A 17,663-nucleotide genomic window follows, 5' to 3' on the forward strand; every position below is an offset into this window, starting at 1 on the left:
TGCCCCAAGTTAAGCATATATAGGCTGTGTTATGGGTTACAAGACAACGATATATTTAATACAATATACTTACTTAAACATAGATAAATTCATATAAACATACAAAAATACATTTAAACATCCATGACTCGGAAACAAACATCCATATTCATCATATAAATGCTTGCACCTACTGGGATTCGAATCCGGAACCTCTATGGAATATTATTCCAAAAATTTCACCCTCAAGAACCTCGGATACGATATCCACAATGTTTAATTATTAATTTTGCGCGGCGGATATCTTGTATTTAAAAAAACAACCTGCACGATACGAACTTAATAGTAAAATGTTCTACTTACTAGTGGCCGCGCGCTAAACGTGCACGATACAAGGCTAGCAGGGAAGCCAAGAGTAAGAAATACTCTTCCTCAATCGGTGTCAATCGCTCTCTCACTTGAACAAAAACTTCCTCCTCTTCTTGAACAAAAACGTCCCACATTTTCGTGACACTCTATTGTGTTTCATTCGTAAAAAAATTACCCCCATGCGCCTAAATTTCACTTAAAAAATCCAATATTATTGCTCACAAATGAATTCTAAAGAACTATATTGCTCAAGTTCATTATCTTTTGCAATAGAATAAACAATGCTTAAAAATGGTGGTGGCCTTACTTATTCATTCTGTAAATTATTGCTCAGTGGATGTAGGAATAGATTCATAACAGTTATTTTTAAATCATCTCAATAGGTTTACAAGCTGCGACTAAAGATTTTCATAGAACTGTAGAATACGTTTCAATGTACGTCAAATCTAATTTAAGTAACTTAATTCAATTTGCAGCCAGTTTGTGATTTCATCCAAACAACGCAAAAACAAATGAAAGCAAGAGCACTGAGCAAAGTAATCATAATGTAATGGCTTATAGGACCACTGCGGCACTCAGCACGCCTTGTGTTAAGAATAATAGTCGGGTATGACAGCTGTAGCCCCCGTTAGTAACACATGTTTAAATCAAAGGTACTCTGTGATAGAAACGAGATCTACTCTTTAGTGTATAATTATCTGTTCAAACTTCAACATTTTCTGCACATAGTGGTTAAATTCTCTTTGATTTTCTGAAATTAAAATTTGAATTGATTGTATTACAAAAATACTGATTAAACAATAAACGTATTCGTGGTTTTTCTAAATGAAATATGACAAAATAGTAAACCTAACATATTCAATTTAATAAATTTATCTCATATGAAATTAATCAGTATAATATAAACATTATCAAAGCAAAAAATATGTACATACCTAATAAGCGTCGATTGAAATAATCAGTTTATAGTAAATAAATATAACATCATTGGCCGTGTAATATAAAACGAAAGTTAATACGATGGTTATCCAGAAGAATAATATTGATTCCCAAATAAATTTTAATGTGGAGGGTAACAGTAGTACATGGACTTTCCAAGCACCAAAGACACTAAGCATCCGAGTGGGAACTAATATGCAAGCGGTAAATTACTTTATAATATTTTATACGTAATATTTCACTAACATTACTTCAATTTTTGTAAATATGTATAATTTATTTTAAAATAGAGGCAGCCAATTACTCGACAAATAGCAATAAACACATTAGCAGCAATGCATCGAAGATTCAGCTTACCAGGTCCTGTTCAGCCTCATTCAAGACCTATTGCGGAATTCAGAGCGAGTGCAAACAAATCTTTGGATATGTTGAGACAAACAATTCAGTCAGCTGTCACTAGAGAAATAGATCAAGTTATAAAAAAATATTTAGAGGTATATAACTGTTCTTAATTTATTAGTGCTAATGCTTGTACATGCTACAGCAGCTTTGCTCATTACTTTAATAATGTTCTTCATATACTCACTTCAACTGAGATAAAAAAAAACATTTGTGGGACCAACACAATAGAGCTTTGACTTTATCTTATAGATGTTTATTTATCCTATATATGTTTAATTTCATTACACCTAAAATTTATATATTATAATGGATAAATTATATGTCAGAATAACCTACACAAGGCTCTGTTAGGAGCCAGTCATGTGGCCAAACATGATCCATCATCTCCACTCTCACTCCAAATTGGTTTGGTATTCCCATGGAATGCTAAGTACTTTCTCACACAAAATATGAGCACAGTAGTTTTCGAATTCCCTGTGATTACCATCACACATGCTTGGAAGTTTGTCTCAATAAAGTGATGGATAGCATTACCCTTATTGTCAATTTTTATTTTCTGTAATAATAAATAATGTAATGACAGGCTTAGATTTTGGCTTTGGATTAGATTAGATATAGAGAAGTTTCTGATAGGTATTTTCTAAATTAATTAAAAAAGTTTCAAATCATCAATCAATCATTAATCAATCAAAATCTTAAGACATACTAGCTGACCTGGCAAACATTGTTTTGCCGTATAAATTATATAAGTAAACCTTCCTTGAGCTTCAACAAATCTATTACAAAAGATTTCATTGAGATTGGTCCAATAGTTTAGGAGTTATTAGGGAACATACAAACATATCTTCTCTTTTATATATATATATATATATATATATATATATATATATATATATATATATATATATAGATTAATTATGATTAATTAGATTATTGAGTTATGACACAAAGAAAAAGAAATGTTCATATAAATAACACTCTTATTAAAGTTTTGTGATAATATCTCCTTCAATAGTGCGAGTTGAATTAATCAATTAAAGGATAACACCGTTTGTTTCAGAAGTTCTTTGTGCCAGCAGTTAACAACATTAGGTTGAACTTAGGTGATGAGTCTGTCAGTGAAGATCAGGTACTATAAAGTTTTTACATTGCAATATATATATATTACACAACTTGTTTGCGCATACAAGCACCTAGTAATAGTCTTTTGTGGCCCTTTCATAATTATTTGAAAAAAAAAATTATTACAGTTACACATAAACAATTTATTATTTTTTAAAGTGATACCCCTCACTTCTTGGATTTATTACACAAAATAAAATTAAAAACAAAATAAACTAATGATGCAGAACTTGAACCCGTTGTCATGGAATGTGAGAAGTTGTGGGTTCGAGTCCCACATCATTCATAGCTTTTGTTTTTAAATTTAACAGTTCCATTAATTATTGGTTTTAGGTAAGGGCTGTGTGCAGAGCTATGTTAGATGCAACTCGCTTATTATACACAACTCCACCTAGAACATTATCAACACAAGATGGCAATGACGGTGAGCAAGTACAGAGTTTGGATGGAAAAAACATTAATGTAAGTTGGCATACCTTTTATTATTAACTTCAAAAATTCTTAGAATTATGTCAATACAGTAAACTATCAATGCATAAAAAAATAGTGTTATTGGTATTGAATCTAGGTTGATATTAGGATGTGCATTGCCACATACTTCGTCATATGTGTGATTGGTTCTTGTCATGACATAATTACGGTATTCTATTCTTCCTACTGTGGCTTCTGTGGAAGCCACACCACGAATTTCCCAGTATCATGTTAGAGTAGACTACCAAGCTTTGAGTATGTGTTTATTAGTAATAATCGGTGGTAAGATTAAACAAAGTTTTATTTTCTTATAATATCTGAAACAAATAATACACATGCAGTTAGACTATAAATGACATTCACAGATAAAACTACTTTAATTATTTAATACTTTATGATAACCGTAACCGAAAAATGTAACAGCAGACCCAATAAGAGGTAATGGAAACTGTTTAGTGGTCTCAGCATGATCTTATTAACTGTAGCTTTCTTCGATCTATATTAATTTTAATAATTATTCAATAATTTCAAGCAATAATGGCAGATGTCTACTGTGCTGAACTCCAAACAATGATAGCAAAACTAGCGTGAAACTGCCCTGACTCTTGAATTGAGATTCACCATTATTGCTCCATGATAACGCGAGACCTCATACAGCACGAGAAAGCGTTTTAACTCTACAGGAACTGTAATTAGAAACTATTCCTCACCCTCCGTATTCACACAAATACACGAATGTCACCAAACCCTGGAACAAGTTGCCTCTTATAACCGGGTAACTGCAATGGATCAAGGGACATAGGGGTTCGTTAGGAAATGATGCAGCGGATGAGCTTGCAAGGCGGGCATCGGCAAATATAGTGACTGGTCCATTGCCACTTCTGCCACTGCCCTTCAGTCAAATGCTGTCATGGATGCGCTCTCTCACCAACGACCAACACAACACCCGATGGATGAATGTCTCAAGCTGTAGACAGTCGAAGGAGGCGATACCTGCACTGTCGCCCAAACTGACACGTAGACTTATCAGCCTCAACAGACATGACATCCATATAATGGTGGGCAACCTAACGGGTCACCCATCACTAAACAAACACCTCTTCACAATCGGCTTAACAGACAGTCCTAAGTGCAGAGGCTGTCTGGCCGAAGACGAAACGGTCGCTCACGTAATCCTGGAATGTGCGGGGGTGGCCAACCAACGGGCAAAAACCTTAACCAATACGAGGTCGCTCCAAGAAGTCTGCGAACACCCCAGGAATGCTCTGAACTTCTGGAAGGAGCTGGGCTGGGAGTAACTGGCCATTACTGCACGCAAAATGGACCCATGCCAGTGGTTTAATTGCGGAAACAGGAGCCCCTATACCATACCTCCGTATTCGCCAGACTGCTCCAACGGACTTCCATATTTTTCGTGATTTGGACAATTTTCTACTTGATAATTTTTTTTATAGTAGAATCGAAAATTTTATTGAGAATAGTTTTTTAGTAGTCGAATCTTAGATCACCACAGTTCTATGGATAACCTAATAATGGTAAATATTTTGATTAAATAAATATGTTAAATTGAAAAAAAAAAACTAATCTCAATTTTTCTGTACCAATTGGCAATCTCATACTTTAACCTCTAATATTTAGTTGTTTGGTTCAGCGCTTTTAGAAAGCATCGTTCATTTCTTTTGAACACATTTTACATGTCTTGTTTAGGTCAATCATTTTCCTGTCTCTAATTTAAAAGCTTTTATCCATAAATATTTACGACTTCTGTGTGCGACTAAATTAAAAATAACATGGAATAAGAAAGGCACTACCACGTACACATTTTATATAAAAAAAGAGTAGATAAAAAAGTGAATAATACCGAAAAATTAAAAACTACCCCAGAATACCATCCGACAAAAAGGACTTTTAAGCCAAATATGTTTGTAACTAAATAAATATCTAAGTTCTATAATGAAAAGTTTGTAAAATGTGCTTCTACAGTATGCATAATGCCATGTCTCAAATAAAAAATATATTAGGTAGATAGATAGACACTTTATTGCATACCATACAGACTTAAAAATAAAAAAATTATATATAAAAAAATAAAAATCTTAAACTAATTACAGTCATAGGTAGGCAATATTATTGTATTTTTAAGTAATTGGTCTACTTACACGTGAAAAGCAATTACTATTACAACTACCCTTATTGATCCGTATAGTTTCTGAACCACTTTATAACAAACGAATGTATTCTAAATCCCTGTAACATGTGTTTCTAAAATCCCGTCCGACCAGGATCCGATCGTACTCATTCGCCTAACCCATAGGTTCTCAACGTGGGCGATAAGCCCCCTTGTGGGCGTTTGAGACTTTCGGGGGGGCAGTACTGCAGTGAAGTCTTCACCCAGAGAAAATTAGGGGGCATTGAGATAGCGTAGATGGGGCGGGGGTAGATTAAAAAATATAGTCTAAAAAGGCAAAAAAATACATGAAAATACTCTAGAAAAAAACATATTCTCAAAGTGGGCGGTGAGCAAAATAAGGTTGAGAAACTATGGCGTAACCGAACTGATACGCGTGCCGGTATAGTTTGTAAGCCCTGCCCACTACGGGATACTCTAAGTTGCACTATTTTTAAGCATCAGTAATGGTTCCATGTATATTATATATGTTCATTGTTTTTACCAGTGAAAGGCTTCTTTCCACTGGATGTCTGCTAGGTGTAACCACTGCAGCACCTTTTTTTGCTGTGAAGCAGTAATGTTAATATTGTTTAATTAGGATATGATTAATTTATATTATATCGATTCTGGAAATAATGGCAGTAATAAAATAAGAAAAGGCAAAATGTGGTAGGATTCTTTCAACAATATATAAACCCATAGAAATCTAGATATACATTACATTGTTACGTACGATTGCAACGCCCCGGATATTGAGTGACCTATGAAGCATAAGAATAAATAAAAAATCTCATGGTGGTACCTAAATGATCGCTATATTTTTTATTTTTAAAAGCAGCAGTTTAGTTAAATGTACTTACCGACGTATAGTTTAAGCTTGCATAAAAATTTACTTAGTTAGATAAAAGTTTTTTTTTTTATATAATAGGAGGACAAACGAGCGTACGGGTCACCTGTTGTTAAGTGATCACCGCCGCCCACAATCTCTTGCAACACTAGAGGAATCACAGGAGCGTTGCCGGCCTCTAAGGAAGGTGTACGCGCTTTTTTTGAAGGTACCCATGTCGTATCGTCCCGGAAACACCGCACAAGGAAGTTCATTCCACAGCTTTGTAGTACGTGGAAGAAAGCTCCTTGTAAACCGTACTGTGGAGGACCGCCACACATCCATATGGTGAAGATGATATCCTAACTTGTGGCGTGTCGTGCGAAGGTAGAATTCGGCGGCAGGAATCAGGTTAAACAGCTCTTCGGAACACTCCCCGTGATAAATGATATGCTGCAATACAACATATTCACGCGTTGTTTTACGTCCGCAGTCCGCGAAAAGTACTCAAAAGAGTCTCGGGCCAAACTAAATAAAAATTAAAACTGTATTATTGTATTTTAAAAGCATCTATATTCAAAGTCAGGCAACGAACCAACAAAAAAACATTAAGTTATGTCATACGCCATACTAAAGGGAAGTACTCATTTAATAGTAAAATTCGTCTTCTTTTTTTTCTATCTACCTACATCTATTAAACCTTAACTGATAAATTGTTGAAAATAATGACCATTATTTTCAATACTTTACAATTACCATATTCTATTACAATTACCATATTCTATTGTAAATTTGGGTGGACTGTATTTTAGACATTATAATATTATGTTGTTTCAGCTTTCAGTTGGTTCAGGTTGGAAATACATAGCATACATACATAGGATTTGACGTCTTACGTTGACGTTGAATGCACTGCATTCAGGATTACATAATCTTAATATATATAAATTACGTGACGTTGTTTGTCCGCGATGGACTCCTAAACTAATGAACGGATTTAAATGGGGATTACTTCATGGAGTGCAGTTTAGTCCAACTTGAGAGATAGGATAGTTTTTATTTCGATTTTGGAACCATAATTATTTTTATTTCTAATATTTGTTTTGTATGGACATATTTTCTGTGAGAGAATTTTTTGACGCACGGTTTTACAGTTGTGCTGTGATACAATTTCATTATAACAACAGGAAGCATATTATACGAAATAATTCTTGATGTTATGCCATATTTTTGACAAATTCTTAAAAAATCAGTATTTTATTTATTATGTACAGAACAACGTCTGTCGAGTCAGCTAGTTATTTATAAAATATCATTTCATACTATTTAACAAATGTGAATCCAAAACACTCTTATAGCACATTTCTGTAAATCATTAATATGTTTGCAGCTGGCACAAAATAAAAGGAAGGAAATGGATCTTGATTCCAGCTTGAAGCCAAAAAAATTGAAACAAGAAGATAATTCCGATAGTGGCACTTCATCCCCTATACCGTTTTCCGCAATAAGAGATCCAGAGAAATGGAATCCTGCCAGACTAACTCAAGACACTTTGTTTATAATGGGCTCTCATGCTCACAAGGTATTTATTACTAACAAGTAAATATTATCTAGTTCTATTCAGTTGGTTATTTGACCAATAAAAACATTGCATATTTTTAAATGTGTACGTACATATATGTTGTTTCTCAAATACATTCTCAGTTTAGGTCCAATACAGTAATAGAACAGTACTTCAAATTCATACATATCGACGCACGCACACATACACACAAATAGCTGCTAAGCTATCTGGGAAGCCAGAGCTATTTAGTACCACCCCATACGCCGCCCGCTGAGATTGGTCGCTGTCAGAGTTAAATTAGCTGTACCGCGAAATCCGCGTCGTAATTCTTTTTGTATGTACCAACCCTCTGCGCTCCGCCCTGACGTATGTTTTTTTTTTAATGAAAATAAGGGACAAGGCGAGCAGGGCGTTCAGCTGATAGTAATTGATACACCCTGCCCATTACAATGCTGTGCCGCTCAGGATTCTTGAAAAACCCCAAAAATTCTGAATGGCACTACAACTGTGCTCGTCACCTTGAGACATAAGATGTTAAGTCTCATTTGCCTAGTAATTTCACTAGCTACGGCGCCCTTCAGACCGAAACACAGCAATACTTACACATTACTGCTTCAAGGCAGAAATAGGCGCCGTTGTGGTACCCATAATCTAGCCGGCATCCTGTGCAAAGGACTGGTAAAGGTTTAAGGAGACGGCTGACTTATGCTACTGTTCTATTACGTGTATTGTGGTGGAGGTAATATTTAGTAATAGATAAATTCTAACAGACTACCAATACGTTTGTGTCCATTTTATTACATTATATATATCTAAATAGTCGTGTTTTGCGTACTGACAGGCTTGTGGATCTCACCATCAACTATCAAACTTGAAATAGAACATCAATGTGTGGCACATCTCTAATCAAGTATACTCCATGCTCACCGTTAGATAACTCTCATTAAAAAAAACACATACATGAAAAAAATATTTAACCATGAAGAATGTAAAAAACAGTGTAACATACTGGAGGTTCCAAGGTAAAAGTGGCAAATGTGACACAGAATAAATTGTGTTCAGTGTTAACAACCTAACATATTATAATAAATTAAAGAATATAATAAGACTTAATTATTTTCAAGTCAACAAAGGACTACTAAGGTATTATAAAGTATAAGGTTGAATTTTAATTTTTAATCTCCCACTTGAAAATGTAAAAAAATCGAGAAGTTATTGGTTATACCCCGTTTTTCTAAAATTGAGTTTATATGAGATATCGCCGTTTTAAGGTTCTACGTAGCTTACCTGACTATTCCCGCGATGGTGTCCGTTCGTCTATGTGTATATGATGAAAACCTTTTATAACTTTTGAACGGCTCGACCGATTTCATCGCGGTTGGCGCCATTCGAAAGGGCTTGACCAAACTTATATTTTGACTACAATTCGGACCAGTAAATTCTCAAAACTGTGGTTTTATTGGTATAGTTTTTAAACGGCATTACCGATCGACTGAAAGCTGCGTGAAAATCGGTTTATTCATTCAAAAGTAATTGCGTTTGCAAAAATTTATAAAATAGGGTTTTATTTAAGTTTGATCAGACTTTTAAGCTCGAAGAGCTCAAAAACATAGAACAGCTAACTCTTTTGAGTTTGAATAATTCAAAATAACACAAATTATATTTTTGAGCTCAAAATCGTCATAAGTAAGTCAATTTGAAGCGTTTAGTTACGGAATTAGCGGGTACAACTTGTAGGGATGGCCTTTAGTTTCAACCGATGGAGGTTCAAGGTGAAACACATAACTTATAATTAGTATAATGTGCCTGACTTCATAATGCCCATTGGCAAAGGTTTCCAAAAATTTCTCCAATAGATTCGGACCAGAGCAACACTGGTCCAATATGGACCCAGTGTCTGCTATATTTTGTCCTAGTATAAGGGCCATTTTCTGAGCTTTAATTTAGGTACAGGCATTATTTAGGTTAATTGACTGTGCAAATAACACTTACAAACCTCACTATGACGGTTTTTAAATTATATAAGCATATATACCACAAATTTTAATAACAACCTCAATCAAATGTTCTTTAAAGCCTTCTTACGCAAATCTGAAACTTCCTCTGGTTATTTAAGGTACTAACAGGCTTTAGCGGCTTATATGCGCCTATTTTGCGTGATGAGTTGACGGCGTTACTCCTGCCAACCCTGCTAGCAGGAAGCCCGGCAGACCATCGATGTTGCCGATGAGCTCTGGTAGTGCCCTCGGCCTTCCGAGGTATTGTGCCCTGTATCTCTTGACACACAAGAATGACATGGGTGGCTGTTTCTTCTGTCCTTTAACAAGCTCTGCAAAGTGGGCTGTCTGTAACACCTAAAGTAAACAAGTGGTTGTTAAATAGAGCATAACTGATTAGAACCACAGCAGTCTGTGGCAACAAACTTATACAATGTATGTTTTAGGTTCTCGGATTAGGTAACGCCCGTGGTCGCCTGTACTCCCGGCATGCTGGTTTGCCAAGATATCCTGCTGATAGTGCTGATAAGGAATGGATAGCAAGCCATAATCTTGTGAATGCTGTGGGTGGTAAAACATATATCATGGTATGTACATATAATTTTTGTTGTTAATTTTTATTACACTGCTTTAAACGGTCATAGTTTTGCATATGCAATATGCAAAACTAACTATAATGCATTACAATATTGCATTACATACATTAAATAACTATATTGCATTACATAAGACCAAGTATTCAAAATAAATGGAATGGTACAGGTGTGGATTAGCGCTTTTTAAATCCCTTTACCCCATAAAATGTAATCATGATGGCAAGTAGAGAAAATCTATCGAAAAATAAAAATAAATATTAAAATTATTATTGTTTCTATAACTGCTGTTTTATAACATACTAAAATGACATAATACTATTGAGATATCTTATTGTATTACCTCCCATCCGCGCCACTGCACACATGAACCGTCAACAAACTGCCAATATCTATGAATCTGTTGACAAAAACACAAGATTTTTTTTACCGGTTGTATTATTATTTGCTCTTGGTTCTATGAGCCATAAAACAAAGCGTTACATTTGAAGACAAAAGATATTAGTATATTTTATTTGGCTTGAGCTGGAGGCGGCCATTTTTGTTGCAGCATAAAACGGATTTATTTACTATACTGTAGTGTACTAATTGTTTATTTATTATAATATTTTACTTATTGTAATGTTATATTACACAGATAATAGTTATTTGTAGTGAAAACTGGTGTTAATTGTGTGTTTTTGTTCAAATAAATAATAGTGGTATATTAATCTTTTTGTGTTGAATTTAGTCAGTTGTGAGTTATTTTTATTACTCGATTTGCAAAATTTGATACAGATTGTGTTTTTATTAGTAAATAACATATTTAGTACTTAATGATATTGAAATACGGCTAAATATGTGTATAGTGTGTGTGGTGATGGTATAGTACAAAGCCGGTGATGGAGCTGGGCCACAATAATGTAAGTTTGGAATGTATTTTCTTTTTATTTGTGTGAGAAAACTGAATAAAAAAATGAATAATATAGTTATTATTTTATTTAGTTACTTTTTTGTTTTTCTTATATATTTTGCTAAAAACATATGTATATCAAAAGTCATTTATTTGGCTTTGTTTATCGACTTTCGGATACTTATTGTTGTTTTTAGATTTATACACTTTACTTTTTAGTAGTTTACTTGTGAAGTAGGTAACAGCCGGATTTGGCGTCAATTTTGACGTTATTTAACGGTGGCGGCTATTGAAAGCAAGGGGGAAGGCCTGGCAGTTAGCCTGGATATAGCGTAGGTGTATGGCACAAGGCACTCCTCTAACAACTTCCATCATTTGGGCTTCCCGATCGCTTATGTAGGTGGACCTCCAGTTTCCTCAGTGGCGCAGCATACAGGTCGTTGTCGACGGTTATTGCTCGAAACCGAAGCCCGTGAACGCGGGAGTGCCCTTGTAAATTTAACCTTGTCCAATTTAACCCCCCGAAGACTCAAGTTTGCTTGTTGTCGTATCACCGCTCTTCGACAACACTTCCCTTAAAGCCTCGCCTAGTATCGAAATACTGGGTCTTGAAATCTTGAGCGATTGCCAATTCCGTGGCCATCTGGAGGGCAAAGCCAAATTGGCTTCGAAGAAGCTGGGAGTCATTAATAGAGCACGGCAATACTTCAAGCCGGCCCACATTCTAGCGCTCTACAAAGCGCAGGTCCGGCCACACATGGAGTATTGCTGTCATCTCTGGTCTGGCGCCCCCAATATCAGCTCCATCCATTTAACCACGTGCCACGCAGAGCAGCTCGAATTGTCGGGGACCCAGTGCTCTGTGAACGGCTGGATCAATTGGCGTTGCGTAGAGACGTCGCTTCATTGTGTGTCTTCTACCGCATTTATCACGGGGAGTGTTCCGAAGAGCTGTTTAACCTGATTCCTGCCGCCGAATTCCACTTTCGCACGACACGCCACAAGTTAGGATATCATCCCCACCATCTGGATGTGTGGTGGTCCTCCAAAGTGCGGATTTCAAGGAGCTTTCTTCCACTTACTACAAAGCTGTGGAATGAGCTTCCTTGTGCGGTATTTCCGGGACGATTTTCAGTTTCTTTGAAGCCAATTTGGCTTTGCCCTCCAGATGGCCACGGAATTGGCAATCGCTCGAGATTTCGAGACCCAGTATTCCGATACTAGGCGAGGCTTTTAGGGAAGTGTTGTCGAAGAGCGGTGATGCGACAAATGGGGTTTTTTTAGTGGTAAACGCGCAAACTTGACTCTTCTGGGGATTAAATTGGACAAGGTTCAATTTACCCCATTCCGCGACCTTCTCAAGAGAGGACTCGATAGAAGACACAAGTTTCTCCCGGCACTGGTCGACGATTTCCCGAGAGAGACGTGCATGGCCCGTGTATACGGCATCACCAGTGCTGTCATCTGCATAGCAATGAATGTTGGAGGTGTCCAACATATCATTGATATGCAGAAGAAACAGCGTAGGAGATAGCACACAGCCTTGGGGCACTCCAGCATTCAAGGGCTTCGGGTTCGAGCAATGTCCGTCGACAACGACCTGTATGCTGCGCCCAGTGAGGAAGCTGGAGGTCCACTTGCACAAGCTCTCGGGAAGCCCAAATGATGGAAGTTTAGAGAGGAGCGCCTTATGCCATACACGATCAAAGGCCTTCGCTATATCCAGGCTAACTGCCAGGCCTTCCCCCTTGCTTTCAAAAGCCGCAGCCCATCTATGTGTTAGGTATACCAGAAGATCACCTGCCGACCGACCATGGCGAAACCCGTATTGTCGGTCGTTGATCAACTGGTGACCCTCTAGGTATACCAAGAGCTGACGGCTAATTATGCTCTCCATGATTTTGGAGAGCAGGGAGGTAATAGCAATAGGCCTGTAGTTTGCCGGATCCGAACTGTCTCATTTTTTTTGGATCGGATGGACAAGGGCTGACTTCCATGAGTCAGGGACTACGCCTTTGGAATAAGAGTGCCGGAATAAACGCGTTAGCACCGGCGTCAACTCAGGGGCACACGTTCTAAGCACGATTGGAGAAATGCCATCCGGCCCGCTCGACTTCCTGACGTCCAACGAAAACAGAGCTCGCCTAACAGTTTTCTGTCTGAACTGTACTTCAGGCATAGAGCTCTGACACCGCGGGATGGTCGGCGGTGTTTTTCCGTTGTCGTCAAGAGTCGAGTTGGAGGCGAAAAGAGCGCACAGGAGATCGGCTTTCTCTTTTGCCGTATGGGCCAGGGTGTCATTCCTCATGTGCAACGGCGGCATGGACGGCTGGCTGAAGTTACCAAGAGCAGCTTTCGACAACGACCAGAACTTGCGTGTTCCGGTCGGGTAACTGGAAAGCTGCTCGCCGATTTTGACGAAGTGTTTTGACTTTGCATGGGCGATTTGCCGCTAAAAAAATCTGGAAGCAAGGTTGTATTTCCTCTTTAGAACTATGCAGTTCGGATCCTTTGTGCCTAGCGCCGCAACCCAAGTTCGATACGCCTGTTTTTTGCAGTCAGATGCTGCTTTAACTGACGCATCGAACCAGGGCTGTGATCTGCCACCGATCGGTACTACAGAGCTTGGTATAAAAATATCCATGCCCTGTAGTATCACATCGGCTACTGCAACGGCGCAGGCACTAGGATCATCCGAAGGGAAACAAACCCTGCTCCAAGGGTAGGAGGCAAAAAAAGAACGCATCCTATCCCAATCTGCTGACTTGTAGTGCCAAACGCGGCGGGTCGCTGGTGGTCTGCGACGTGGGCGTCGTATAGGCACTACACTCCTGACCAGGCAATGGTCGGACGTTCCGAGAGGGGCGTCGACAATGACCTGGTAACCATCGGGATGTGTAGTCAGCAGAAGATCTAATAAGGTGGCTAATGCTAATGTGGCTATCCACATCCGGGAGCCGCGTTGGCGACTCAACCAATTGGGGCAGATCGTGCGCCAATGCAAAATTATATACAGATCGCCTTGCGTAGTCTGTGGTACGTGATCCAAGCCATTCGGCATTGTGCCCGTTGAAATCACCCAAGACTACGATTTCAGCGGAGGGGATCTGTGCAAGCACGTCGTCAATTTCCGCTTGAACGCAGCCCATGAGATGATCGGTTTCTGCGTTACCACTATGGGACCTGTAGACACACGCATAGATGCGGACGCGGTCCTCTAAATCTACGCGGAGCCAGAGAGTGGACAGGTCCCTACCCTCAAAATTGCCGAGACGGCGACAGCAGATATCCTCCCTAACGTACACACATACCCCGGCATGAGGCAAAAAATTGTGCTCAATTTTGTACCCGGGGTACGTTAAATATGACGTATCGCTAGGTCGAGATATCTCCGCAAGGAAACACAAGGCCGGCTTCGCCGTCTCAAGGTGGTGGTGGACGGCGTTTAAGTTGGAGTGAATTCCCCTGATATTGCAAAAGTCCACGTTGAGTGTGGAGCGGGGTGCCGTGGTGTTACTGCCTCGTTTGTCCTTGGTCATGCGCGGTACTGTGCCCTCCCCAGAATACGAAGGGCAGCCCGAGCTAGAGTGCTCGGGGAGGGATTCTCCGACTCTGGTAGAGCCGGTACCCTCCTGGGGTACTATCTCTTTAGGGACCGCTTTCATAATCTTTGTTGGGGATGGGGGGGGGGGGGGAATGGCCTCCGGTCCTCGACACTAACCTATGCGAAACATAGCGGCACTAGGCCGTTACTTCACGCCGGTATTCTGTGCGAGTGTGGTAATTAACCCGGACGAGTCTGGCCCGATTGTGCTGACGTCAAAAGACGGCTGCGTGACTCTCCCACTTCTATGACTTCATTAGTACTACAGAATTTAAATGGAGCGACCAAATTCAGGCTATTTATTGTAACGAAATTTTATTAAAATAAAAGAAGCAGAAGCTCGCCGCGTTTCTTTCATCCATTCTTCTCAGGTCTGGCATAAATTTTCGAATGGGTTGGGAATTTTGAATAAAAACATTTGAATTTCTTTATACGTGGTGGCAAAGTGGCATTGCAAGCCATACTGGGTGCAGGATTATATTTTATTAGTAAGAAAGAAATTTGCCAATACAGTTTGTTCAAAAACAAGATATATTATGTAAAATTTTAAACAACATATTGTATGTAATTTTTAATGCACGTATATAATAAATCCGATATGTTGTTATGATGCCATTAATTGATTAAGGGATCATCTCTACTAGATACTTAAATAATTCTATTTATATTGTAGGTATTAGAAGATATTGAAGAACTTGCCGTCAGTGATGCATATAAGCACAACTCGTTGCCTTTGTTGGGTGAATTATCAGGTTTCAAGGTACCATTGTTCATGTTACGAAAAATTAAAACTTATATGTTGAAGAGGTCATTAAGTGGTGATATCTGTGAAGTCAGCCCTCAACCAAGTACAAGTAATAATGAAGAAGATAAATTCAAAATTGAGGACATAAAGATCGAAGCTCATGATGATTTTGATTCAGCTAATTTTAATGCAAGCCAGTACATGAGTAACTCAGATGGTGCAGGCGCAGATTTTGCAGACATTAAAGTTGAAGACATTGAAGATATTAAAGTAGATGGGATCAAGGTTGAAGATTTGGAAGAAATGAAAGTGGACGGAATAAAAGTGGAGGATTTAGATGATTCGTCTATAAAAGTTGAGGATATTGACAACATTAATGTTGAAAGGACAAAAGTGGATGATATTAAATTAGAGACAGATGAAACTTTTGATATGAATAAACAAACAGACAATGATGATAGTAATTTGGAAGGCCTGCTTGATGCTGATATAGAATTTTTAAGTCGTAATTTGGGGAACATTGAAAGTGACGCGGATGCACGAAAAACTATCGAGAAATTAACTGGTGCTAATCCAGATACTATTACTTTGGTAGGGGATGAATTTGATTTAGGAAGCACATTAAATTCAAATGTAAGTTTTAGTATAATCACTATATTATACCTAATATATAAGTATTTAATCATTAGGAGACGCCATGCGCATTAAGCACAATGCACCGAGATCTCGCATTTGTCATATTATAACCATGTATGTGGTTAAGTATTGGAATACTAAAAAAACTCGATGCATGGTTAATTCATAAGAAAACAATTCCATAAATAATAAATGAGCTAACTTACTTTTCACTGAGGACCATGTTAATCATTCAACTAATAGGGAATACTATGCATAATTCTATATTATACTGTATATTAATATATTTTTTATATGTTTGATTTATCTATTAATTTCTTGCTCAAAATGAATTATCATTAAAATACTGATCTACGCATTCTAAAATTTCTTTTAAAAAATACTCTTAGCCCATATACCCTATTTTTCTCGTTGTTAATGACTTCAAGGCACCTACTACTCTAATTTATTTGGAATAACAATAAAGATACTTTTATTTTATGAAGTTTTTCATTAGTTTTCAGGTAATCAAACGACGAAATGTATAACAGTCGCCTCAACTACAAGCGGGATGATTCATAGTGTTCCTGTAGCACATATAACAACACCTAGAATTACTGGTAGTACGGTTCATTATTATACCAGCTCGGGGATTCAGCCAGGGCAAAGGACAGTTCATCATTTGCCGAAAGCCACTGTCACTATTCAGAGTTTACCTCAGTCCTCTTCGCAAATGATTCGTGGGTAAGTCAAAGTTTCATTTGTAGACCTTTTCAAGGTAATGTGAGTGATTTGATCAAATGTTATTGTTGCAATTTGAATAATTTTCGTTTTAGCATTCCTATTAACGCAAAATCTGGAACGATTAGTACAGTAATGTCCCAAGGAACGGCCGGACAGACTTCTATTATTGGATTTGGAGCTCGAACATCGAATGCAACAATAATAAGCACTCCTGCGCAATATGTCAACGTTTCTTCAAAGTCGTTCCCAACTGGAAACATCCTACATAATGCGATCATCTCCAAAAATATTGTTACCAATTCAAACACCTCAAGATTTTCTTTCAACCTGACCACAGTGCAACCCCATTCGGCAAAAAATTCGGCTGGCTCCGATTTTGATAGTATTTCTACAACTAAGGACATGATTGATAACACGTGTAATTCTTCATTAATGTTAAAGAAGGTGTTGACATTGGGCAGCGCTGGTTCGGCAAAATCTTTTATAATGCATAACACCCAAAAAGTTCTTTCCACTGGTTTTGCGACCGGAGCGACTCCGCCGCCGAATGTGACGATTGTTAGCTCAGGATCCGCATTGGGGAGTGCTTTAGGTGCCGTTCCAAATGTAGTGGTCGGATCGACCTCGCAAA

General features: G+C 38.0%; 2 protein-coding genes across 2 annotated transcripts in view; both read left to right on the plus strand.

Moving 5' to 3' along the window:
• The window catches only part of LOC126966522 (RNA-binding protein Musashi homolog Rbp6), a 934,160-nt gene that overhangs the window by 235,311 nt on the left and 681,186 nt on the right, over positions 1–17,663 (plus strand). The gene's annotated exons all lie outside the window — the stretch shown is intronic.
• Positions 1,161–17,663, plus strand: part of LOC126966486 (uncharacterized) — a 71,645-nt gene continuing 55,142 nt past the window's right edge. Inside the window, exons 1-8 of the mRNA XM_050810564.1 lie at positions 1,161–1,491; positions 1,578–1,781; positions 2,750–2,818; positions 3,145–3,273; positions 7,669–7,860; positions 10,286–10,426; positions 15,602–16,306; positions 16,806–17,032. Coding sequence (XP_050666521.1) covers positions 1,369–1,491; positions 1,578–1,781; positions 2,750–2,818; positions 3,145–3,273; positions 7,669–7,860; positions 10,286–10,426; positions 15,602–16,306; positions 16,806–17,032 — 1,790 coding nt within the window. The 5' untranslated portion in view covers positions 1,161–1,368. The remainder of the gene's footprint in view (positions 1,492–1,577; positions 1,782–2,749; positions 2,819–3,144; positions 3,274–7,668; positions 7,861–10,285; positions 10,427–15,601; positions 16,307–16,805; positions 17,033–17,663) is intronic.

This window comes from Leptidea sinapis, chromosome 10, assembly GCF_905404315.1.
Source record: "Leptidea sinapis chromosome 10, ilLepSina1.1, whole genome shotgun sequence".
Classification (NCBI taxonomy): Eukaryota; Metazoa; Arthropoda; class Insecta; order Lepidoptera; family Pieridae; genus Leptidea; species Leptidea sinapis.